Source organism: Strix uralensis, chromosome 4 (assembly GCF_047716275.1).
Source record: "Strix uralensis isolate ZFMK-TIS-50842 chromosome 4, bStrUra1, whole genome shotgun sequence".
NCBI lineage: Eukaryota > Metazoa > Chordata > Aves > Strigiformes > Strigidae > Strix > Strix uralensis.
The window spans coordinates 119415757-119443270 of NC_133975.1; the positions used below are offsets into that span (position 1 = coordinate 119415757).

The following is a 27514-nucleotide window of genomic DNA, read 5'->3' on the forward strand; positions in this document are numbered from 1 at the left end:
AATGCTCATGGCAAATTCCAGTTGAGTCTAAGAAAATGAGGATTCTTAGAAATTTTCTCTCACAGTAAAAAATACACACCACTGTAATTTAGCTAACTCTGTACAATGCCATGCACTGAGGGAGTTGCAAGGGTAGGTTTTTTCTTCCCTTTTATGCTAGACCGTGTGTGAGAGAAATCCCTGTGGTGGCTGTATTTCAGTTTGGAAATAAGTAATTTCCTCTGTGTTCAGATGTTTTCATGAACTAATTAGGGATCCTTTGGGACAAAAAATTTTATACATATAATTTTTAAGTTAAGCATTTATATGTTTTGCAAGGCTCGAGGCCTTTCTCTACTGAGAAGTGATAAAAAATCCATTTTTAAAATTTGGGATTTTGGTGTGTGGTCTGGCAGACATGTAGACTGGGGTCAGCTACCAGTGGCATACAGATAAACCTTTTCTCGAATGGTATGCTGTAGGATCTGCAGCGGAAAGACAGAATGTTTTAAAAGAGGTATATCTGAGATGCACTAGATGCTGTCTCTTAGCGCTCTGTCTACAATAGCAGAAAATGTGGGATAAGAGGAAGAAATCTGTAAAGCAAAAGAGTGCGTGGTAGGACTTGGGTATCTGTACATCTCTGCATTTACCGTGGACTGGCTGTAGTCTGATGCCGTGCACAGACACACGTCACTCATCAGCACCTGAGCGCTCCTGCTGTGCTACAGGAGTGGACTTCCAAGACTTGGCCACGATATGAACCAAAGAAGGGTGAGTGGTGATGATCACTGCGTGAGCACCCTCTGGGTCCAAACTAAAATATGTATAGGGAGCTGGTGGTTATCACAGTTAGCAGGCAGTGCTGCTGTGGCAGCTAGAGCTGTGGCAGTTGTGCTGTTGTCTTCTTTGAGAGATGTTGTCTCCCAGTATCTAGTCTCTTACCATCTTTCTAATTTGGGAAGAAATATGGTTGATACACTACTCCTGAAAAGTTGCTTACTTGTTCCACTCTGTTTTTCTTGAGAAGAGATTATTAATATCATGAACAAGTGACCACAGGACTTGTGTTGGGCTTGAGCACTTCTGTAGGTGTGAAGAGTTTGTTTATCAAAAAGCTCATTATGGCCACTGATTATGTTCAGAACTGAAAATTAAAAATTCTTGACTTCTTTTGAGCAAAGTTTAATGGATTGGACAGAACTAAAATCAAGGCTTTATATCTACAACAGTTCTGCTTTATTAAAAGCTCTAAGCACAGTCATTTTAAAGGTGGCAGGGGGGATATGGGTGTGGCAGTTTACCTGGCCTTTCTATTATTTAATAGCTCAGTGTTCCACCTCTGCTTTTGAAGCCAGATAAACAGGATACAAATAGTAAGGTTTTTGGTTATAGATTCCCACCCCCCCATCATGATTGATGGTGGGTTTTGCTTTGATTGTTTTTGCTACATTTCACAGTTTGTTATCTGAAAGACTTAGAATAAGCATGTTATCTGCACAAGTCTGAAAAAAAGGTTTCTCACTATCGCGCCAGTAGTCTTAAAGGAAAAATTTATAGCTGAATTAAATCATTGGTTATCTGAACTGTATTTCAGCTTTTATGACCTGCATGCTCTGTTTTGGTTTTTGGAAACAGTTAAGAAACTGAGTCGTGGGATTAAATGTTCAGCTATGGAATTGAAAAATGTTTGCTGTTAAGTGAATGCTTTATAACTAAAATTCATGGAAGTTGGAAAATATGTTTGTTGGTATGGTCTCCCAAGGGCAGTATAGCTGTATCTACTCATTTTTTATGGAGTTCACGGTTGTGAGGAATTAAGGTGAAACTTTACAGCAGTGAACAGAGTAGTGTGGTTTATTCCAACATTGTCTCATTTCCAAGTTATTTGAGGGATTCCATTCTGTAGCTGTCATCCCTAGGTAGGATACTCTTGCTGGGACCCTAGCCTCTTATGTGAAGACATACCCCTGGGTGATTGATATGCTTATTTCTAAAATCTGTTTAAACAGGGAGTCAATACTAGGGCAACTTACGACTTTTTTTTTTCTTTTTTTTTATTCCTTTTTTTTTTCCCAGGCAAAGCTAAATTGAAAGAACCCTTTCTTCTTTTATCTGCTTCTTTTCATAAAATTTACCTTGTTTCTGATGCAGATTGATGTATAAAATCATTCTAACTGCTGACTTTGAAGATGAGTAACACTGTGATAATGTTTCAATTTTTTCAATTAAATGAAAGAATGCAATGTAACATAGATGGGAGAGACTGAATAAGGGATGTTAAAGATGACAGGCTTGGTCCTTCAGATGTTCTGCGATAAGAGGGTGTATAGGGTTGCTTAGGAGTAAAGGTTAACAAACCAGAGAGCTGTGGGAGCTGGAAGATAGTATAAAGTTCAGGAGACTGAGGTTAAGTAGATGCTGGTCTTGGGGGCAAACCTGATGTCCACCCTCCCCCAGCCATCCGTTCCCATTTTCAGACTACAATAGCTCGGGCAGATAAGCTAACATACACCGTGTGGCCGCTTGGGAGGAAGGTCTCACTTCCCCTTCCCTCTCTTGCTCTCTGTGGTTTTACCCACTCAACACTCGACAGACTAATTTATCAGAGTTAATTTAACATGCTACCCCAACAGAAAAAAAAAAAAAATCTACGCAGCGTTTGTGTGTGATACTTTGGTTTTGCTTTTGCTGGGTTAGTTTTGTGACAGACTGGAGAATTAAATCAGCTTCCAGAGGCAGAAGATAAATTATAGGAGTAGTGGGTGCTGCAGGTAGTCTGGGGTCTTCTAGCTTAGCCATTGTGTCTTGTGGAACTGGACTCTTGCTTTTGTCATTGCAGCTGCTTGTGGCACCATGTGTTGCACAGCATCAATAAATTAATCCAAGTTAGAAGGGATACCCATCTGTTTTGTATTGTAGCAGGTAGAAGTGATCCTCTTTTTTCTGTATTGTGCCAGGCATAGTGGTGCTAGGCAAAGTTTTAAAACAATGTGTAATGCAATACAGGGAAGAAACAGGCAGCTGCTAGAAGGTTGTAATAAAGAGGAAAAGTACTTTTTGGCTACTACAAGTATGATTTATAATTGAATTAAAAGTTTGTAGAGGTAGAAAATCACATATGCATCATAAATTTTATTTTCAACCCAGTTACCCATTCAAAGCAGAGTGGACTAACATAATTTTTTTACCATTGAGATTCCTGCATTTCTTCAGTGAATGTTTAGCTTTCATGGTTGCTTTCATCTGTGTCTGTGTGTGTGTTGTTGTTGTTGTTTTTTCTCCCTGGAAGCTATGAATCTCAATATTTTTTGTAATTCTTATGTTGTTTGCAGAATATGACATCACATTTGATTTTAAAAAAAGATCTTAGCCCCAGGCACACAGGTGTACTAACAATATTTTTATCCACAGAAATTTTAATTCCTAATTGCGTATCATCTACTTTTTTTTCTTGCACTTTAAAACTTTGCAGCTATGTATTTCATAGAATTTTCTACTTTTGACAGAGAAGTAAAATTTCTATTAAAAGAACAATGATCTTTTCTTTTTTATATTGTCTTTCTTGGGAAGATACTGGTTTCAGGGGCAATTGATCAGATTATTCCACAACTTTTCAGGAAAAGGCATTCCCTAAACCCAGAATTAATCAGTAACAAATGTCGTCAGTGTGATGCTGCTGCCCTGTTCTCAGAATCAAGTCTGGATGACTGCAGCTGAAGCATTTCTTTTGATTACAGCAGACTCATTGCAAGGGGAAGATCCACAAGATCTCTGTGTGTTGAGGAATTTAAGCAAAAATACTCTTGCAGGAGCTAGCAGTCATCTTCAGTGGTCCCGTGTAGGAAGCCCTGGGTTAAGAGCCTTGCACCGGAGAGAGCAGTTGTGTGTCCTGTTTGTTTACTCTTCTTCACTCCCAGAAGTTGAAGTAGGCTTAAAGCGGCTCCAGTGATTCCTGCAAGGCTTTGCAGAATTTTGCAAAGCCCAGCAACCATTTGGTTGATGCTGGGTTTATTAACCCTGGTGGCTGTGACTCAGAAGGTTATGAGAGATTTGTGTGCATATTGTTCTAGGAGGGTGTAACTTCAGGGTTTTTCCTCCTCTCTAGTTTTTATTTTTGAGTTTTTACTTTTAAAAAATGTTTAGCCTCGGGGAGCCCTCTAAATCTAAGTCTTTTACTGCCTCCTGAATTTGGCAGTTGCTTCTCTTGATTTAAGTCTTTAGGCATGTGCAGTGTGAAGCTTTGAGTAGTTGCTGCCTGACTGAAGCTTCAGTGGGGATGGGGAGAAGAATAATAAAGTTTGTGCTTTTGACATTTTCTTTCTTTCCAGCATGTAGATAGTCTAACACAAGAGTAAGTGAAATGGCTCATTTTTAGTAAAGACCTAAAATTACAGAATTGAGAAGACTTGGTTTTAATTTGAAACAATTGCTAAAACCAATAGTGGCGAAACTGACATATATTTTTGTCAGTTTTAGTATCTAGCATTAGGAACTGCTTAATCCATTTAAGTGGAATGTTAGATTCAAGGGAGAGATGATACTTTGTTACAGCCCAGTTGTCTTAGATGATGCCTCATTGGACCACTGACAAGTACCAGAAGAGGTGAGGAAAGATATTTGGGAAAACAGTGCAAGCTTTTGGATCTTTGTAATTCTGGTTCTACATAGTGTCTGCCAGTCCCCTACTTAGCTCAGTGAGCAAACATTTGCAAAGTCCATGGCAGTGTATATTCCAAACAGCAAGCATGGGAAAAACCTCCCTGCCTTCACCTGTTTTAGCACAGCTCTTCGGATGTTACCTCAGCACTGCTCATGTACTTCCCCCAAGAATACAATACATATAGGCCACCTTCTCCTGTCTACTCCTAACTTGTTCCAGTCTGACTCCCTTAAAAAGAAGTGTCTTGAGGGAGTGGATTAGAAGCAGGACAAATACATCAGGGAGAGAAAAAAGCTATTTCAAACATCTTGAGTGTAATGGTATGAGGGTCCTTCTGTTTGGGTGTTCCCAGCTGTGGCATAGAGCACTTCCTGCCCTACACAGTTAGTATTAACTAAGATTACTAGATTTAGTAAGTGATATTGCTCAGTTTACCAGGCTGTCTGGGTTTGTCTGCTGCAGAGACCGAAGTGGCATGAGATGCCATTTCAGCTGTGGTCAAGGGCACAAACCCCATGCAACAAGGGGAGTGTGCCCCATGGTGCTCTGCAGAGGCACCAGTGTTGTTCAGACCTCAGTTTATTTAATTAACTTGAACTATTTGGTTCTGGGTTGAGTGAGGCAGCTTGTTGGGGTTCTGGATCAAATTTGTTAAATTGGTCCTTACTGATCTCTGATGTTCAACAGAGTGAAACCTCATTTTGAAAGCCAGAAAAAATAACTGTCTTTGTTACCATGACTTCTGTGCACTGTGGAAGCTTTATCATTACTGTAAATGTAGTAGTGAGTTTTTTAGTAGAAACTTCATTTATCTTAAGCAGTGGTGTAAATGATCTAGTTTTACTTGCAGTTTATTGTAGCACCTTTTGTTCTGCTGCATAGATATTTACTCAGTTTGTCTTTGTACATAACCAATTGTTGTACTAAAATTAAATGTTAGACCTGTATAAAAATTTAAAATCATTCTGTGCTGGAAATGGCAATGATGTGACTCCCTTGACAAGTCAGCAACTTGCACGGTTGTGAAATCTTTCCTTTTTTTCCAGTTATGACTGAGAAGAATTGACATGTTGCTCTTATGAGTCCCTGTTACCTGTCCTTTAGCGAGCTATGGTTAAGAGCTGCATACTAAACTTCAGTTATCGTGTGTTGCAATCTGTATGAGCTGAATTCCCACTTCCACGGCTATGGGAGTGGAAATGTGAGGCAGTGAAATAAGCTCAGTTCTTCAAGGCTCCTCCAAAAGTGGCTGGTGCAGGGTGCAGTGAAGTCCCAGAGGTTCAGTCCACTGAAGTCCAGGGGTTTCTTCTGACCTTTTGTAGGCACAAACCTTGGGAAACAAATGAGCATTGTTAAAGTGACTACATCTTTCAGATTTTTCATCCTTTTTTTTTTTTAATTCTGATAAAAGTAGTAGCTTAAAAAAAAAAAAAAAGCTTTTGACAATTTTGACAGGCTTCCACATGATAATTAGTAAAAAGAAGGTGTGGGTTGGCAAGGCATTAGATATGAATGATATGCAAGTTCGCATGCATTATTCTTTAAGCAACATTACACTGAAGGTGAAGCCCTCTGAACAGTTGTGTAAAGCAGATGTTTTAAAGTGGAAATGGGTTGTATCCATTTGAAATAATTCAAGAGAAACTGGAGAAACCTACTGGAACTATTTACTTCTGAGTAACTCCTTTGTCTAGGTAAGAAGTTCTTAATACAGCATATTACGTGTATAATCTTAGAACTGTGTGCATTAGCTTCCTGTTACACCCAGTGTCTTATTTAATCACTTCAAAATTAACTGTCTGGAAAAATAACTTTTTTCATGCACTGTATATTCTGAGCATTACCCTTCCTGCCTTTGCATCTTGTTGAGGGCGCGGGAAGGAACTGCCGAAGGAGAAGATGGGTTTTGTAGTTTGTGTGAAGGAGGAGGAGGAATGGACAGAGGGGAGGAAGAGGGAGTGGGGCCTTGATGCAGCTATAGTGTATGAATTTTATATTTAGTCCACAGAAAAATGGATTATGGGGAGATATGCACCACAAGACAGAAGAAGATACATGGCATTTAGTATTCCTGTGGGATCTGGGGACATACAACTTAATTTGGCAGGGTATCAGTGGCAGGTCAAAGGTAGTGGTGGCAGCAGAATTGGATTCAGGTAGTGGCAACTGCCCCCTGTCCTTCTGCCATGTTTCTGGCTGCATGCTCTGTGTTTTGTGCATATTCTGTGTGCTGTGCCTGCTGGGAGCCTTTCCACCTGCGCACTGGATCCCAGCTCCTTCCCGTGACAAACAGGGACCCACTCCTATGTGCTGAAGCCCCCTGAGCTCCCGGCCTGGCAGCGGCACCGGCTCTCTGCAGTAACTACTGGTGGGAGGCACTTGCCCCAGGCCCTGGGACTGCGACTCCGGAACACAGCTCACAGAGGTGATTGCAGCCTTGCGTGTACTGACTTGAGAGGTGGGGCAAGCTCTCCCATAAAGTTAGTTGCAGGAACTTGTCTGTGGGCAGTCGGGAGGCGGTTGTGAGGGCTGGGTAGCAACTCGATGCTGGCACTGTGTACTGGCTGTGTATGGGCGACATCTGGTCCCTCGGGCTTAGTGCATGGGTCCTGCACGCTGATGTGCTCCTCGGAGTCTGTTTCATAGGCAGTTTCAAATTGTTCAGCCCTTTTTCAAAACAATGTGGAGGGGAAAATGGTCCATGCTGCCAGCTTTTAGATACTATTTTTTCTGCAAATTTTTAGCACCATTTTCGTTTCTTGAGAGAAGGTCAGGCCGAGTTCTGGAGGACTGGGCATGTCAGGGGGACCCTTTTCCCACCACACTGCTGCTCCGTCCCATTTGCCAGGCTGCGAGTCTTTCATAAATCATACTTTGCAGCAGAGGTGTGAGCTGCCAAAATAACAGATGATAATTCCGCTGTGCATGCTGTACTGTCTGGTAGCACCAGTGCTCATCAGGCTTCATGTACAGATCTTGGCAGCACAACCAAATGTCCTTCAGCCTGTGTCACACCTACCCCACAGAACAGCTGGAGAGACCCTGACTGAGGGCTGCAGGGGTAGGGCTGGTAGATAATTACCTATGATGAGTGCAGGGATGTATCTTCTGCTCTACCCTGGCCCTTCTGCAGCTCCCGGGCTGTGTGGAGGAAGCAGGAGGTGCAGAAGCTGGAGCAGGGAGCTGGAGTGGGCTCAAGCAAGCTGGGATGAGGGAGAGTCAGAGCAGGTCGGTGGGGAGGCTGAGCTTGGGGGAAGGAGGCTGGTAAGTCTGATGAGGGATGCTGAGAACTGGGAAAAGAAGGGCAGGGCAAATGGTGGGTAGAGGAGAGGGGAAGAAGGAACTGGATTGTGAACATGTTAAATCGTAGAATGGTTTGGGTTGGAACGGTCCTTTAAAGATCTTGTAGTCCAACCCCCTGCCATGGGCAGGGACACCTTCCTCTAGACCAGGTTGCTCAAAGTCCCATCCAACCTGGCCTTGAACACTGCCAGGGAGGGGGCAGCCACAACTTCTCTGGGCAACCTGTTCCAGCGTCTCACCAGACACTGAACAGGTTGAAGAGCAGAAGCCTCCAGAACTCTGCACGCAGTGCCTTGCAGAGTTTGTAATGAAATGCAGATTTCTTGGGTCTTGTCTTTACTCTGCTGTAGGCAGTCATCTGTGAAACAAAATACTTTGTTATCTGGTATGAATCCAAAGGTACTAATACGCTCTTCCTTGCTGTTGGTTGTTTCTGTGGATGAAGTAGCAAACAGATAGACGCTTCCAACACCTCTGGAAAAATTAGAAAAATTATTAAGCTTTCCTTTTTAAGCTCTGGGAAGTTAGACAACATTAGGACTAAGGTTGCATAATGGAACTTAAAACACAACTGATTTATTAATGTGTTACTAGATTTTTTAATTACTTCATCACCCCCTATAATTTTTGCTGGAATTCTGCCACATTAATTTCACAAGATAGACTTTTCCTGAGTCCAGTAAATCCAGTAAACATATTTAATGTAAATTTGAAATCCAGTAAATATAAAGCCAGTTCAAAAGCCTCTCATTTTCCAGCAAGGAGAGCTAGAAAATAAAGTGTTGAAATACTTGCAGTACAGTAAAAAATATATATAAAAATTAAGGATATTTTTCTAGGAATTTTTATTTTTGAATGAAGAGGAAAGTGGGAACTATCACAATGTGAAGGACAGTTCAAAATGTGTTTTTCCAGTAAAATACTTGGGGTTTGGGGGTGGGGTGGGGGGTGGGGTGTGTTTGTGTTTCTGTTTTTTTGTTTTGTTTTCCTTGATAGTGTGCTTATGAGGCTGTCTTGTTTCCATTTAAAAAGGTATAGATAGAATATAGTTGCTTGAGGTGCGACTCCTTTGCCTTAGGGGCACTCACAGCTACAGGGATTGCTTGTTGGCTTGAGTGTAACTGGGGATGCCTGATCAACCAGATAATTTTTAATTTCTCTTCAGCTTTTGACTTTGCAAATATGAAATGCTTGGTTTTGATGAAGACTCAAAATTTGGAAACTGTTTGTTACAAATAAGATCACTGAGTGTGAGGAGTTGGGTCACTGGCCCAGGGAAGCTGTAGCTCTGGGGGTGAGACTTCTCTGCCATGGAGACAGCCTGATGTCTGTGGGTCATGTTAAATATTGGGAATATGACCTTCTTCTAATCTGTGTGTTTTACCATGAGATTGTTTATTATGTTTGTGTCTTTCACATAACTAAGTATTTTCATGCTGAAGCTTTTCTGTACTAGACTTTACTCTTGTATGTCTTCTGCTAAACTGAAGGGTATTTTGAAAAAGGCATCTCCTGCTTGCCTTGTCTGGCTTACAGAATTGGTGTGCTGTGAGCAGATACTATTTTCTGAACTCTCTCTTCAGTGCAGTAGGGAGAAATGTTTTCCAATCAGTTTCAGCCTTTTTCCCACCTCTCATAAATCTAGCGTTTTCCAAGTTCAGTATGTTGTTTGGCTTACTACCCGTACAAATTTCTGCTGTGTGCTGTGTTGGGGAAGTTTACTATACCTGGGTGCCATTTTGGGCAAATCTTATCACTGAAATAGTCTTTACATACTTGGAGACTGCTAATCTGTGTTCAGGACTGCTTTTAAAAATGTACCTGTTTGAATCGTAAATAAAGATTGTAATATTAAATGGTGTCCTGGCATGTCTTGAATTTGATCTATGAAGTTGTAGCCTACCAAAAAAAAAAAAAAGGATCAAAGAGGGGAAGATAAATAAATTCCAGGTTCACAAGTGAGAACCCTAAAAATATTAATTGATTTAGTTCAAGTGGCTATACTTGCCCAATCTTGTGTCTGACTTGTGAGGTCCACCTACATCCAGCGCTAAGAAAGCGTAAGAGAACTTTTGCCCTAAAGCTGTATGGCCATATTAGCCTTAAAGGCTTGTCTTTGCTGGTAGGCTTCATCTTACCACAAAGGTTGAAGCTCTGATGCTCAGTAGCCATGTGGCAACAAGAGCTTCATGAGGCAGGCTTTCTGCAGGGTTTGTTCGCACTACTATCTCAGCTCAGTGCCATTAGGAGATGGCTTTTGGAAAAGGATTTGCTCTGTACAGCCTTTGCCCATCTAGTCTCTCAGGTGAAACTCATACAGGAGAAGTACTGGCTGCTGCCAGAAGGAAATCAGTCCCAGAAAGTCCTTGAGGGAGAGGAACGGTCATGAGCCAGGCTCTACTTGGACCTTGGCCTGGAGCTTGTTCCCAGCCGAGGGCGGATCAGGCATCAGCTGGCTCTCTCCCTTTTACTGAGGACTTTGTGTAGCCTTGGGGAGATAAAATACTGCATTAGTTGATCAAAGCATATTTGAAAACTTTTTTAGACAAATATGAAAGCTATAAAATAGATTATCTCTGTGTCCTCCTTCATGTCCTCTGCCATGAAAACCTGAATTTCTTTTAAAAATAGGCAACGTGCATGTTGTTGTAGCATTGCCAAAGACTGCAGAGGATGAGGCGAGCCTTGGAGTACAACTCTTTCTCTCTCCCAGGGTGTCAGGGACCACGCTTGCGTAGTGTGCTGGGAATGGCATCGCAGCAGGGTGAAATTTGTGACAAAGCTATGCACCCCACTGTGGTAAAAATAGGAATATGATCTCATTCTAGGGAATCCAGTTAAAAATAAAAAGAATGCAAATTGTCTTCAATTAGAGGAGTTGCATTTTAAACCAAATAATTTTTCAGATTATGTATGTTTCTCTGTTTCCTGAAACAAACCTCAAATCGTTTGGTTTTTTTTTTCTTTGTTGAGGATAGGGAATAAAGGGATTTTCTTCCTTCTTTGTATCCTAAAAAACCCTAAAAGCAGTCCTCTTCCTGGTTGTTATCAGGACATCTAACACTATCAAATGAAGTGTCTCTGGCTGTATCTGAGTCCTTGGCAAAGGCAGTTTCTTCTTTCTGCATTAATATCAGTAAAGTTTTTTTGCTGGAGAGCGGGAATGTGTGGTCTGAAGATCTTAGAGTAAAAACTTACATTACTTAGCATAAATTATTGGTTTACTGTACATCACATAATTTTAAATGGTAGTTTTGATATCTGTCAGAATTAAATGAAAGAAAAACTTAACCCTAATTGAATAGGAAGATGGACAATATGGGAAAAATTCCAGTCTGTTGTGGGTTTTCTTCCTCTCACATCCAAGCAAGGCTGTCACTAGTTAATTCAAGTACGTCTCACAAGCACTAGAATAACTGGCAATAGTGAAAAAAATTGTGCATTACTGTGACAGACAGTACTGAACAAGACAGGTTTTAAAAGAAGACCTTAAAAAGTTTTCTAAATTTGAAATAACTTTTTCTTTTAAAAATTTAGATTGTGATTTGTCTTTGTGACAACCTGTAATGAAACCTAATGTTATACTGCATTAATTTCAGAAACTAAAATATTCACGAGGTACAGAGTTCTGAAAAAGGGTCAGACCACTGATGGAAGTGAAGCCATTAGCTGAGAACAAGTAACCAGAGTTTGCAAAAGTGATAAATTTGTTTTTGACATCAATAATCCCTTCTGCAGGTGCAGGAGGAATGTTTTGGTTTCTTCATATTATGTCACTTACTTTGAGTCTATGAAAAACAGTTCAAAAAGCTGATAAGCCTTTAAGAAATGTAAATACAGAATATTTGGGGGGGTTATATCATACAAATAAATGCTGTTGATTAGAGGCTGAGATTTTCCAATTCTTAATTCTCAAAGGATACGCTTATGAAATAAGACAAAACACAAACTATTTCTAATTGGTAACTATGGATTTCTTGCTATTGATGTAGTCGCAGTTTTAGTAAATCTTTAATTTCTTAAATGGAAAAAGTGTTTTATTTGTTTATGTATTTCTGAAGTTTAATAGTGTTTTCAATTTGGTTTTTAAAACCTTATGCATATATGATTATAATTCTCATTAAAATGCAGATTACAAGAAATTATAGGTAAAAAAATAATGGTCTAAGTAAATTTTAGTATCAGTTGCTGTTCTAATATCAAATATGAAAGTTACGAATATGAAGAAATATATGCTAATGTAAGTAGTTTCTTCAGTGTTTATATGGTGCTATCTCTAAAGGCTGCATTCAACTGCAGATCAACTAGTTGCTCATAGGTTTCTGGGGGAAAATAAGAAGTACACAACAAACAAGATAAAATTGCTTTGTAATGCATTATCACAGGCTGACAGCAGTAACTTTTGAAAGATGTTTTATATCAGTTTTCATGCCTTTTAAATCTGTCCTGACTGCAAGTAGAAGTAAATCTTTCTGCTTTACTTGCATACGGCGCAGTTGAAGAATCCAGTGGAGACATCCAGTTTTTTTAAAGGCCGTGAAAATATATTGAACTAAGTACTGATAAAGTTTGTAAGAAAACATTTTGTGAGTGCCAGTGTGTGGTTTATTTGCGCATGGTTTTAAATGTGTTTAGCAGAAGCAAATCTTGCATCTAAGTTGGTTCTTTTTGTCTAACAGTGCTAAACAAAAGCTGAAGTCTTAGTAGCCTGCATCACGTGACATATTTGAATTCATCCCTTGCTAGCTTTTGTAGGATGACTTGAACGTTGAGCCACAGCTGTGACGAGGAGATGAGACTCATTGTAAATGTTCTCCCATGTTCCACAATCTGCTTTTCTTCTCTTGTTCTTAAGGGTGTGATACAGGCACATCCTCAGTGCATCACTGAGAAGGTAACGTGGTAAACAGCGCAGCTCTTCTGCCCTGGGATACCTTGATTAATTACCCTACTGGTTCCTTTCTTTACAAGTTCATGTTACTGTATCTTCAGCTTCTTAACTAAGCAGGTTACATGGTGTCACTTCTCTCAAACTGCTATGCTTGTGTTAATATTATGCTGCAGAAGGTCGTCTTTATTCTCCTGGCTTTTGTTCACAATGTTTGGGGTTTTTTTTAATGGTACGGACTGATCCCAGCATAATGTGAAGGACTGATAATTTGTTAAAATGTTTTCTATTGATTTCTATGCTCAACAGAGCCAACACGGTAACTCTGAACTGTAAAGCATTTACATTGATAGATACCTTCTGGGGAAAATTCCTCTAATTTATTGATGTGTCAAAAATTTCTTCCATCTTCCACTTAAGCACTATTGGAGAAGATAATTCTTAACTGATTGATTTCCAAATAGAAGCTCATTTACCATCTGCTGGGGAAAAACCGGTAAGCTGATGGTTATAGCTCGACAGCTATAGGCAGGTCAAGGGCACATGCTTATAATTTTGCTACAGTGATTGCTGACTAATTAGCCATGAGGAACTTTTTGAGAATTTTCTGTTAAGATCATTTTCTTCTCTCCCATTTTGTTAATGAATACAGTGCACCCAGCTGTGAGGCTCTGAGTGATGATTGCTATTATGGATTTATCCTTTCAAATTCTGCTTCTAATTTTAGGAAGTTATATTCCTCATCTTTAAGTTTCTAGTGGTAAAACTGTAAAAGGACAAGTTATTCCTCAGCAAATGTTGGGAAATGCAGTAATAAGATGTTATAAATACTAGACTACAATAGCTAGCTATGGTAGAGGAGTGAAGATACTTTTTCACAAAAATAACCATCTGTAGTCCATATATAGTAGATGAATGAATTTATTAGAATGGTTTAGAAGTGGTCTGTTATCACAAAATGATGCTTTACGTTACTGTTATTGTGGTCCCTTTTAGATGACCTATCTTTTGGGTTCCCACTGCAGTCCAGAGTATGGCATTAGGTGGATGTGTGGGATAGAGTTGTGTTCTTCCTACACATACGTACCTTGTGAGGACATGGAAAAACTAATCTGGTCTGTTGAGATTACTTACTGTGAGATGTACCTGTTAGTACCAAACTAGGGCATCTCCTTGCAATGCTAATCACTCTTATCTTAAGTACATGCATTAGAAGAGGGATTGAACTGAAAAGTTGTCCTACCTGTTCAGAGACTGTATGCATATATACGTATATAAGTTTATAGATATGCATGGTATTGTTCCTGTAGCTAATGGTTTAAAGATTAGATGTGATTTCTTGTTCCTCACAATCAAAGCTTTCCACCTAAAAAAGCATATATAGTGCTTGCACTTTTATCCTATTATTATATACTTCTAGAACAAAATGCCATTAGAGGATTTGACATAATAAAGACCATTCATTCCTTTAGTGCTCAGCTGTCAACCAGTTTTGATTTTCAAAACTTCAGGTAAAGCAACACGCTTTTACAGTTTTAACTGTTTTAACTGTAGTTAAAAATTTCTGTCTGTTTTTTCTCTAACCACACTAAATAACAAGATTAAATAGGATAACATTATTTTGGGCTTTAAATCCACTTGCTTCTCACAGTGGAAAGCTCTAATCTGGTCAAATCAGGGTCTAGCAGACCAGTCCGGTATGTACCAGACTTTATGATAAGCTGTTGCCCATATGTGTTGTCGTTGTCCCCAGGAGACAAGCCTGGAAAGCTGCTGCTGTGTTTCAGGTACTGTACTTAACTATGTTTTGCGTTAGAAAAGTGGATGGAGGAAAGTTATTTAGTCTGTGTAATACTGTTGACACTAATCTTTTAAACAAAGGAGCTTGGCGTGGCCTTGTCAAAGGAAACTAAACCTGCTGTTTTATTTTCCCATTGTTCTCTTGCACAGAGAGTCTTTTGGTCTGCAAACGACCGCTGACATTATGCTACAGAAATTGCTACGAGGAGGATACTTGGTACTTTCCTGGCAACGGTGTAGTGGCTGCGTTCCCCTGTTTATGTACCACAACAAATTGCTTGTGTTCATTTTGCAAGATGGTTTCATTTTAAACCTTGGATGGTTGTCTCTCTTCCTAATTCTCCTTTTTCTCTCTGTTGCTATCAGTTCAGACAGACTGTATCTATCAGATAGGTTGTATGGCTGACTTCTGTGCCCCAAACTCAAAGATGCATGAAATGAACCAAAGAAGGGAGGACAGGATTTTGAAGATGTAGGAGATGCCTGCCACTGAGGGATGTTTTTCTGCACTGTTAGAGTTTCAAGCTAAATAGATGGCACTGAGAGAGGTGAAGCGGAGAGGTCATTTGAAAGTTAGTGGTAGTGTGACTCCCAGGGAGCTTGGAGAAAATAGTTTAAGTAACTCAATTACTTGCATGAGATCTCAGTGATGATGTGGGCAGGAGAAGGAGAGGTTCCAAATGTGTACCAAGTGACATGTGCCACATCTGACAGTTCTGCAGAGTTAGTAGAGTCTGAAAAAATGTGGGCCTTTACAGGTGGTAAAATGTTTCTGGAAGTGTAGCATCTTCAGTGTTCTTACCTGCTTGCTAGTATGCTGTGTGAGATCCAGTCTATAGTTCTCCCTATCTAAATTCAGCTGCGGGATTGTGCTTTTTTGTTTGCTTATTTTTTAATAAATGCTTTTCTTAACTTTCTCTCCTTTGGTGTCATGGGCTTGTTTAGCAGCTATTGTTCTGCCGTGCAGTTGGCTGCATGCTGCGGGGTGGGGGGGAAATTCCTTTCTGTTCATGTGCATGTTTCATAAAGCTGTAGTAGCAATCCTGAAGTACATAGTGATTTCCAAGGAATGTAAATACTTGTACCAATTAATTTCAGGAGAAGTGCAGAGCATGATACACTTACCAATATCTCTCAGTGACAGAAAGTATTCCTACCAGCTGAGCTCAGTTCAGGCTTGGTGACACAATCTGTATCTTTATGCTAGAAGAAGGGCATCTTTGTGTAAAGGTGATGCTGCCTTTTCACTGCCGTCCTCTGCCATGTTTTCCATCATGTGGGTTATCTTTAATTCTTGCTGGAGGCTACTGCTGGAATTTACTATCCCCAGAAGGCTTAGATTTTCTTTTCTGAAGTCCTGCAGAGTGTCTAAATTCAGGGACAACTCTTGCGAAGACTTTAAGATGCAGCTTTTAAAGTGTATTGTAATAGTCTCTAGCAACCACACCCCCATTGTGCTAGGCACTTTACAAACATAATGCACAGAATATATCCTGAAAAGTTTTGGAAGTACTTCATGTACAATTTGATCCTGTTAATTGGTGTCCCAAAGAGACCATGTAGATTGAATAAACTCAAATTTGTTTGCTGGTCTTTTGAGAATCAGTACCTAATGTTTCCACTACTTAATTAGCTACCATGGTCTGAGCTGGACAAGATAGTCTCAAAATTAATGTCTGCATGAGGCAAAGATGGAATGTGTTTAATGAAGTAGTTCTTCTGGGAGGAAAAGCCAAGTCTATTTTAATTATTTCCTACACTATTACCATACAGTTCAGATTTAGGTTTTCCAGCAGGTAACATCTATAGAAAATAGTATACATTTTAATATGCTTCCTTCTAACTAATAGTGTAAGTATGTCATTTTGCTTTAGCATACATACAGTGAAATAATATTGAAATCATTCTTGTAAACAGCGTACATGTCCTGTTGTTGGCTCTGCTTCAGATGTTTCTTCACATTTGGCTAAGTTCATGTAATAAATTGCTGAAAAACTGGAAGACGCTCTGGAAGCAGATTAATCATCTGACTCAGTATTGTCTTTTAGTTTGCCACAAGAAATCTTTCCAATCTATGAGATCATGGATTAGCTGGTTGGAAAATTAAAGAGAGGCATGAAGATCATTCCCTTTTTTTGCTGCTTTCTCTTTGAAACCTGCAGAATCTCAGCAAAGCATAAATGACAAATGACTCTTCCTTCTAAGCTTTACCACAAATATATATTATGATCAAAAATCAGGCATCTGAATTGATATCCCCTCGTTTTATCTAATTTTGGACGTTGTAGGTGGCATTTATCTCATAAGATGTAGCTTTACATGTTTGAGACAGTGATTTAGAATTGCATTATAATCCATGAAAAGAAATGAACACACGTAGAATGTGATCCACTTCAAATTTCTGAAAACAGGTTGCAGAAATTTTACTTCAAAAATCCTTTTTCTTCCTATTGATGAAAAAAGAGGCAATGATTAAGTCTAACATGCTGTTGATGCTACTGATGAAGGTGATATGGTGTCTGTTCTGTCTGTCCACGGGCAAAAATGGTGGTAATGACTGGCAAGTAGATCTATGCTTCAAGGAAATCTAAGTATATTGACACTAGTAAAGAGTTGTTAATGTTATTGAATTTAACATCACAAAAAGTAACATGTATTGACGTAATGATATTCTTATTATATTGTAAAACTGCAGTAAGGTTTGTGTATTATTGCTGCAAATGTCTATCTACGTGGATTTCTTTTAAAAGCATGCTTTTTATTTCCTTGGATTCACCTAAAGTGTTTTGAGGATCTTTACGTCATTACTATAAAGCGCTTTTCTCAGTTACTGTAACTGTACAGCCAAAGTGCACTTGTTACCCAGCTGTTGTGCATGCATGTGTGGACCCTCTGAAGGAAAATATAGCCACAGGCTGGACCACCCCAAGGCACAGCATTTGGTGGCCTCTTGGCACCCCACAGCTGCCTTCCTCCAAACCCCCTGTGCTCCCCTCTCAGCCTGCTCACTGTGAGTTCCTTGAGGATATGCTTTATCTGTGAGAAAACATGGAATTAGGTGCTATAAAATGTATATTCACTTTAAATTTAATGTTGGCTTGGGAGCAATAATAATAAGATGGCTCTACTTGAAGTCTAAATTGCATTACAAACGTGTGCTAAAAATTTCCTTGCAAGTGTTCTTTGCTGTGAGGATGAGCTGTATACTGCAGATGCAGATCATAAATTAGGCTAATAATATAGCTTTTGCTCTTATGGGCAGAGCAGATGACATCTATTGTGACTTTTTTGTTGTTGTTTGGCTAGTTTGTAACATTAATTATTTTTTTCTTTTCTGATACCATATCCCTTTGCTTATTTGGCTGCGTTGAAGTTGCAACTTTATTGCTCAATATACTCAGATATAATGATCTCAATAGCAAGAACATTCCATCCTCTACTTGCATAACAAACAGGTTATGCTTATTTTATAATTGAACTTTGCATTCTTCAGAAAACATAGTTTTATTATATTCTGGGTCTCTTTTCTAGCTTACTTGTATATGCATGCACAGGGAAGGCAAAGTGAAGTGTGACTTCTTGTCTTCAGTTGCAATATTACTGAAAGTTGTTATAAATTTTATTCTCTGCATCGTTGGAAGGGAACTGCATCCAGCCAGGTAACAACTATAACAAAGCAAGTTGTAGGTTGCAGCAAGGATGAGGGTTATGTTCCCAAGGGCCAGGAAGAACAGTGATGGCGGAAGGCGCAGCCATGCTGTGTCCAGAGGAAAGGTCTGCTGGTGCCTGTTGGTCAGCAAGGATGCAAGGGGAAGAGTCACAGGGGCAGCTGGGAGAAGGGGGAAGAAGAGAGATGTACATCTTGATAGTTATTAGCCGGAGTCATTTCTTACGGAACTAAACCAGTGCCACTGATTTACTATGTGAAGATTTATGTTTGGGCAAAATTACTGTTTCTACACACTTAAAAATTAGTGAAATTGATACTTTAATGAGGATGTTTTCTTTTGTAACAGTAGATGATTTTAACAACAACTGATTTCTTCCTGGGTTTCCTTCTCTGCCCTGAATTTGGGAATTGGCTATTTCTTGTTGACTGAATTCAGAAGAAAACTATGCCCTGTCGTATTGAATTTGGCAGAATGGCTGAAGTTTGAATTTGGCTTGTATTGGTTAAATCAAGCTTTTGATTTGGTTGCCTATTGTCCAGTATGCTAATCCCTGTTATTTCCAGCTGAGTTAAAGTGTAAAGTCATTAGAGCAGCGTGGGCCTTTTGTTTGTACAAGGAAAGGTTAAGTTCTGCAGGCAGCTCATACTGCTGCCAGCAGTTTGGGGATTAATTACCTGTAACAGCTGCAGGACAGAGTCCTGTTCTGAGCAGGAGTCTCATTAGGCCAAAGTTTGGAAAGCTTTGTCATAGGGAAAGTTTCTCAGCATTTTTCAGGAACTTGAGTTCTGACTGAGTTTGTTCAGAACGGGATGCTTACATTACCACTATGTTCAGCCTAATAATATCCTAATGTTGATGTTTTAAATATGCTCTGAAAATCCTGTAACAGAATTAATAAGCAATTTAAACTATATTAGCCTGCAGCTATTTATGGACTTTCAATATTGTTATAGTCTTTGTTTCTGAGTTGTTTCTAATTCAGATTTTGGTAACTGCAGATATCTGAGTGTGAGGGGTAAGGAAGCCAAAATGCAGTTTACGAACAGATTTCAAAAATTATTTGTCTTGGGCTGGTTTGGAGATTAATAGATTATTATTTTTTAAAATTTTGAATACAATTTTTCCCCAGATGCTTCTGGTTAAAAGTTTGTATGTATTAACATTTTTGGATATACTTTTAAATGCACTCAGAAGCTGTTGTTCTCCTGGTTGAAACACTTTGTTTTAAAATTCAACACTTGTTATTATTATGCACAAGCCATTTAACTTGCATTTTATGCCCTCATACAAAAGAAGTGGAAAACTCTGGTTTGGAATGGAGGAGAATTGAGTACACAGAAGAAATGAAAGCAAATACCAGCTTCTTCACAAAGAGAGATGGGCTTTAACAGGAGAAATACGTGCTGTGGACTTGTGTTAGGAGTGAGGGAGAAGTCAATTATGATTGTAGATTGTAGCATAAATAACCATTTTTGCTAAAGTATAACTTATTAAGTCTTCAAATGAAAGCTATAATCCAGTCATCACTTGACTAACATTACTTAAAATGATCCAGTAAGTTCATACCTAACTTTTTTTTAGGTTTCAAATTCACCTAATTAAAGAAAACCTTGCAATTCTCTTTAAAAACTGCACAGTTGTTTTTTTTTCTAATAGATACTGACTTTGACACCTTTGGCATTGCTTTTGTCTTCCTTTCGTCTTCTTTTTTCCAACTTAATATTGTAAGAAATGACAATGTATGTGATAGGAACTTCAATGGAATGAAAGTGTTCGTTTAGGAAAAATATTGTTATTACTAGTTTTGGGTGGAAAGAATGTGTAGTCCTCATCAGGGAGTTGCAGGCTTTAAGCTTCTGTGGGTTATTTCCAAGTAATAGGTGAATTCTATGCTAAGTAATGACCCTTTTCAGAGTTTGCAGGCTAAGAGTACAATTACTGAGTAATTCTGAATTTATTTAATGTTTCTATTTCAGTCAGAGGGAACGTTCTCATAAAGCTGCTGGTACAAATTAGGAGTTAGCAGATGGGGTTAATATCGTCCACAGACTGGAGAATAGATAACTTGAAAAAGTGTAAGCCTACCTGTTGCTTACATATGTCTAATGTATACATTCTATCAAATATGTGAGAAAGAAAAATCTGAAAAGTTGTGTAGCATATCAGAAAGTATAACTCTCTACCTGAATGCCTGCCAGTGCCAGAATGTTGTGTTGAGCAGAACACTGAAGGGTGATGGTTGATTACTCTGGTTCAGACACATAGATAATTGATAGTGGGGCTCAATTAACAGTAAGTAGCCCTGAAGCCAACCTCATCATCACATCTTACTTATGTACTCATTTATTTAATTATATATTTTTTATTTCCACCTCTTTCTTTTGATCACGTAAAAACTTTCTTCCTGAAGAGGTCATCAGGTCTCAGAAAAACCTTTGCTTACCTGCAGCCAGTTATATAAGGTATTCCTTGGTGGTTCTACATTGTTGATAATGCATCTTTTTTTGCTATTTTACTTAGATGATAGTGCCTCTGCTGCAAGCAGTATGGAAGTAACGGATCGCATTGCCTCTCTGGAGCAACGTGTCCAGATGCAGGAAGATGACATTCAGCTGCTCAAATCTGCCCTTGCTGATGTGGTTCGACGCTTGAATATTACAGAGGAACAGCAGGCCATGCAGAACAAGAAAGGACCTACCAAAGGTTTGCATTTCAGATACATCTAAAATAGGTAGTGCAATTCAATAAGTGTTTTACATGTATTAAAATAAATTATTCTTTAAATCTTTGAAATATTCAAAATTAACAAACTGAAAATAACATACATTTGAAATTTAACCTGTTAAAGAGAACACATGAAAATCCGAGTGGTTAAATCTGTGAGCCTTCTGTAGTTCCCGTGAACCAGCAAAGCATTTGCATATTCTTTGTGCTTAATCCACATTTACCCATGGCTACCACTTCCTGACTTTTGATCAAGATTAGTTTATAAACTCTTTAGGGGAGGCATCATCTTCTGTGGGGTTTTTTTTGATCAAAGAATTTAATTAAATTTAAATAAAAATTTAATTAAAAATTTAATTAAAAATGTCTTAAGTGCCTTTGGATGGTGCAGACATAGCCAAAGACAGAGCTCTGAGCTAGCACAGAGGTGAACTGACCGAGGAGATGGTGCAACACCAGGTGCCCAGCTCTGAAGGAAAGGTAGAGCTGTGGTTGGTGCCTGACCCTGTTCCAGAGCCAGCAAGGTGGCAGGTGAGACAGACGTTGCCACTCAGCAATATGCTGTGCTGCGCCCGTGTGCTGCAGTGTGCTCTCTCTTGGTTCCTGCTCTGCAAGAACAGCTTTGTCTGTATGCGGATCAGCAGAGTTGGAGCTGAACATCCAGCACTTTGCGGTAGTAAAGGTTTATTAGAACCCATCCAGTGTGATTTACTGTGGTCTGTGGGGCTGCAAAAGCCTGGGAGACTGCCTATCTGCAGTTTAGCAGAAATGCACAAGGTATTTTTGGGTAGTCTTAGGAGTAAAAGTGGTGGCAACCTAGATGTGGAAGGAAAGTATGGCTGACTTCACAGGCTCTCTGTTGTTCAAATTAAGAAATTTTTTCTTTCTGGGTCCTGATATGTATTAATATAATTTAAAACCTTAATTCACATTGAAAATATGATAAGTAATTATAGATTCATAGTTTTCTCAGCTGGAAATTAGGACTTCTTTTCATCTCAGTTACATATTTGTGACTTTGCAGTAGATATTTACTTTTGGACATTGATTTAACAGAATAGGTAATAAACTACTTAATTAATTTGCTGAACTGAGATGTCATGTTTATTATAATGTTTTGTGTCTGGAGATGAGGAGAGGAGAAAGGGACAGAATTACAGAGCCAGATTTGTTGATTGTATAGCATGCTAGTTGTCAGACAGAATATGCAGTAAATATCTGTGATCTTGTTTTCCTGTTCTCTTCCCTTTCTGGTGTATTCTCCTCATTTTGTCTTTGATTGCAAAAAAAAAAATAAAATTAAAACATCAGAAAAGTTAAATGTTACTAAAGATAGCCTCCACTGTGATAAAATGTTCAACCAAATCTGGTTGTACAAGGGATTAAGACGGTTTATGTTGCCTGTAAAATAGATATTGTCTGATGCATGGAGGAAACAAAGTCTAGTAATTATTACTGAGTTGTAACCAAATCAGTTCTTCTTGCCTGCCGGCTTTACTTAGCAAAATACAGACCAGATTTTCATGGATTCTGTGAGCAGAGTTGAACTCTAAATCAGGAGATGCTTTCTTAGTTGTAGCAGATTGTTAAAGCCATACTTCAATGTACATTGAAGAAAAGCTGCTGTAAGCCTATTCCTCTGCCTTCTATGGCTGTTTTTTGGTTTGGGTTTGGTTTTTTTTTTTTCTGGTTTAAATGTGTATATGGTATGGATACTTCTTAGTGTGTGTGTGAAATGACAGTGTAAGAAGTTTTACTGTGATAATGCAAATAGAGGACTACAAATGTCAATTGCTTTTTCATTACAAATTACTGAAATGAGTCCTGATAATTGCCAATTAAAACCACCTAGTTTCTGGAAATAATTGCTGCTGTAACAATTTATGTCAAGAACTTTAATTTTACTATATATCAGTTGTATCATTAGTGTATGGTCAGCCTTATTAAACATAATCTATAACATGAAACAGAATCTGAAGTATCCTGATCATTTGTTTCTCCCAGCTGTTTTGTCAGATATGATACATTTCACTTGGTGGCCTATTTTTCCTATAGTAAGAATGAATTTATAGTAGGAATTTATAATGAATTGCATGCAATTACTTAGCATAAGACTAAGTTGAATTTCAGTATTTTAACTTGGAATAGCGTTACAGAGGCTCCTGATGAATACTTCTAGGAGACGGGTTTGCTTAGACACAGGCACTGGAGTGGTGGCTTCTTGTATTTTGCCAGTTGGGCTGCATGGGCTTTATCTGTTTTCTTTCTGTTTATCATTTAGTGACTAATTTCAACTTAGAATTGTAAAAAGTGGAATTTGATCTCACAAAGTGTCACAGAAATCTTGTCCATGCAAACTGGGATTTGAAGCATATTGTATGCTGCTTCTTTCATTTGATCTATACATGAAGTACATCAGGATTAAAAGTGTGTGTGTGTTGGGGGAGGTTTGTGCCTTTGGAAAAATAGGATTCCCAATGTAGGGTTTAAAGTCTGCAACAAGAAGCTTCAGGGGACAGAAGACTACATTTTTCTGAGTACTTCAGATTTAAAATGGATTTAAAGATTTCAAGTTTCAGGCTTTCAAACCTGTAATGGAAAAAAGCTTGAGCTTGTTTTCAGTCTTTGTGTGTGTTCTTGTTCTAGACTTGAGCTAGGCAGCTTAAAAGCATCACATAAAGCAAGCTGCTTATCTTGTCCATTTGTGGAGCTCCTTCACTAATGGTGTTTTGGGGTTTTGTTTGGGGTTTTTTTTGTCTCTTATTTAATTCAACTACTTGGTGGAGTTCAGTATGGCTTCCTGCCTTTGTTTTACTTGTGTTTGTTCTTTCCTTTTGCAATTATTGGTTTGTTTGTAAACTTAACAGCCCTATTAATCCATAGATCAGAGTATGATTAAAAAAGCTGCTGCTGAGGCTGATAAACATGTCAGTCCTGCTACCACAGGTAAGACCTTGAACCAACAGAACTTCCAAAATAAACGTTACTGACAAAGCAATAATACCAATGTGTTTGAGCTACTCACTTCTAACAGCAATGACATGTTTGGGGTTGTTTGAATGTGATGTCAGTTACCACTGGTGTGAACTAGCTCTTGTAAATAAAACTAAATAGCTCCAGAGTAAATAGTTAATTGAATAATGTGTAGTTTTTCTGTGTGCCCTGTAGGAGTTTCATGGTGTCGCTTTCTACACTAGCTGACCATAGGGCTAGATCTTTAAATCTCTGGTTCCAGAAGCATGGGTTCTGGGTTGGTGCTGATTTTGAAGTAAAACCTCTGTTAAAGGTTGCAGAGTTTATTCTTGGCTGCTGCTAGTTTCGATTTCGTAAGGTTAGGAGTGTAAACCGAGTCCAGCTAGTTCACTCCAGCTACTTTTTAATAGGCATTTTTTTGATATAACTATAAAGAAGAAAAATATTTTAATCATTTATTTAACTTTGGTTGTTCTAATTTGTGAGCTCAAAGCCTTAATAAAGTTTTGTGAGCTACAGGAATCTTGTCAAGAAACAAGTCCACAACTGCTTAACTTGTAGCTATATGTGATTCTGTAGTATGCAACAATCACTTCTATACATATAGATTAATTATGGCATTGCAGCAGTTAGTCAGGAAACAAGAAGTAGAGTGTCCAACAAGAAACTGTAGAAATAATTTCATTTGGAAGAATGAATACTGTAGAAGTAAATAGGATCATGATATCTGAATCCCTCAATAAATAAAAAGAGGCATGAGAAGCCAAAGTACAGTAAATTTTGGGTGTTTTGTATAAACTCTAAAGACAGCATTAGTCTGTTAAAATAGACCATGGAAGGATGGGGCTGGAGGGCACCATGAAGTCGTTTAAGTCTTGTTTAGCCTTTCCTTAAAGCTTCCCGTAAAATCAGAGCACCCATGCTCTTCCTGTCCTTGTAAGAACGATACTGTCTTGCCCTATCAATCTTCTGCGGTTATAGGCTCTCAGATCCTCAGTGGGCGTGGAGAAAATGTTGTGTGTTTTTTTTTTTTTCTTTTTTTCTTTTTTTTTTTTTTTTGTTGACTTGTTTTCATGTCATCCTCCATCTTCTAAGCCAAATAAGCCATGTTCCTTCAATATTTCCCTGTAGGTTGTTTTCTAAATTTCTCTCCTCTGAACAAATAAATGATGAATACATAACAAGTAAGTGTACAGTCTAACAAAGTTTCAAGACAAAGTTTATCTTGAAAGTTGCATTCCCAAGTAGACCATATTTATTGACCTGATCTTCTCAAGGCACAGGCTTTCACATCTATCTTTTTTTGCTCAATATATGAAAACTTCAGGTGAAAAAGTAAATAAATGCTTGCCATCAGTGCTGCAATAAGATGTTATCATAATATAACCTAGGACCGCATACAATTTTTAATGTTTCAGTTTAGGTTTTTAGATTCTTTATCCTCAGCAGTCTTTGTTCAAAGAGCATTTCGTAGCTATTCTCTCTGCCATCCTCTCCAAGTTCCATGAAATTTTATCTTGTGTTCCTTAAGTGACTTACGACTGCTGCCTTTTCTCAGGTGTTGTTTGTCTGAACACAGAGACTTTCGGCATCTTTACAAAGCTGGCTTGTGATGCAAAGTTCTGTCAAATTTTAGTGATTCAAGCTTTCATCCCTAACGTAGAGAGAGCACTAGTCACGTTTGTGCCTGTGTTTTCAGACTATGGTCCACTGTAGTTTTCATGTTTGTACTCATTGCTTGCAGTTTTAACCACTGTTTGTTTTTGCAACTAATTTCTAACGTACTTGAATGGGACTTTTCCGTTATTCTAATATTAATTACAAGTATGACATGTATATCCTTTTTTGAGCCAGCGTTTGATCAGAAGAATGCAGGTGGATAATGTCAGCTCATTAAGTCCACTGTTCTGCTGATTTCAACTGCTTTTTCTGACTAAAGGGTAAAATTCCTTTCTGTCAAACGTAAGCCCACATTCTTTGAAAGAAGACTTTTTTGGGGAAATAGGGATTTCTTAAAAGATCATTTGCTTGTGGAAAACCTGCAAGAACATTACGGGGTGAAGAGCAGGAGTTTCTGGGATGGCAACCTGCCTTTATTTCTGGCTCTCTTCTGAACACTACCCAGGTAGGCAAGAGACCGATGCTCTTAAGAGAGCAGGATTGGTTTTGGTGGCAACAACTACCTTTGCACTTACCAGTAAGCTCCTTGTGCTAGGACAGAGTTTTACAAATGAGAGAGGTTATAGAATTGTGTGCTTAATCCATATGCAGATGATTTGCTCGATATTATTATTACTATTAATAATAATAATTTTTAAATACCTCTTTGTTAAAACCCTCATCTATGGTGAATTTGGTGATAGTGAAACAAAAATGGCATACTACACAAATACTTTTAAATATTCTAATGTTGTGTGCTGGGGAAAAAAGAAAAGCAAATGAAAACAATTACTTCATCTTGTGCTTGTTTTACAGCAAGACCGCTGGTACAAACCCTGCCTTTAAGGACTACTGTTAATAATGGAACTGTGTTACCAAAGAAACCAAGTGGCTCTTTACCTTCCCCATCAGGAACCAGAAAGGAAACTGTACCACCAGCAGCAAAAAGGTATGCATCTATCAGAAACCTTGTAATTGCGAGATTGAAAACATGGTATATCTCCTCTTTTAAGCTTCTAGATACTAGTTTTTCGTTACTTGCAAAGAAACAGTCTAAATATTTCTTTCAGAAGGAAAGGAGAGGTGAATTTCATTCTAAGAGGCTTTAAACTTGTTCTAATTAGAATTGAGCTTGTTACCATGAATATTGAAAGAATGCACAGTGCTTGGTCTGCTGGTTTGTATTATTTTCTTGCTACTACAGTCTAGCATATAGAGAATAAAGCATTCCTACTGTGCTGTTGCATAACATGACATGAAAAGTAGTGCAAGAATTCTTTTAGTAGCTAGTAGAAAATATATAGTCTGTAGAGAAACTGTGCTATCATTACAAATCAGTATGTTACCTTTGGTGGTTTTCTCTCACTAAAAATTATCATAGAAACTGCATGTGCAATGTTAGAAGCATCTCAGGGAGGAGGAAAATTCTATGCCTAGCACATATTTATGCAAATGAAAACATCCATCTTTAGCTATCTTACCATTAGCATGTATTTAAGTCCTTTTAAATTACTGCTCTGTCTCAATTTGCTTTATGTGTCTGTAGTTGTTTTTAAGTGGGTTACATGGTTTATACATCTAGGTTATAAGGAATGCAATGGATTGAGTGCAGCGAGTTCAAGTTACATGTTACAGTTACTGTGGTGCTAATCTGCTATATGGTTTGCCTGTAATAGATAATAGTGTGGTTTTGTTGGGTTTTTTTTTTAACATTTCTTTTGTTGTGTGTCATCCTCAGCTTTTTGTAGAGATGATGCTGTCAATTCTGAGGAGGGCAAGTGGTGGAGATGAGAGCATTAACCTGCTAAGATCTGAGGTCTCTTTTGTAAAGAGAATTTTTCCTTGAAGGGATGA

General features: G+C 38.5%; 1 protein-coding gene across 4 annotated transcripts in view; it reads left to right on the forward strand.

Moving 5' to 3' along the window:
• EML1 (EMAP like 1) overlaps nucleotides 1-27514 on the forward strand; it is a 107721-nt gene that overhangs the window by 30414 nt on the left and 49793 nt on the right. For 3 of the 4 annotated variants that reach the window (XM_074868766.1, XM_074868768.1, XM_074868767.1), the window contains exons 2-3: nucleotides 20825-21007; nucleotides 26477-26609. In XM_074868766.1, coding sequence (XP_074724867.1) covers nucleotides 20825-21007; nucleotides 26477-26609 — 316 coding nt within the window. Of the gene's footprint in view, nucleotides 1-20824; nucleotides 21008-23911; nucleotides 23975-26476; nucleotides 26610-27514 lie in introns of all 4 variants that reach the window. The other variant, XM_074868764.1, reaches the window with a different exon arrangement.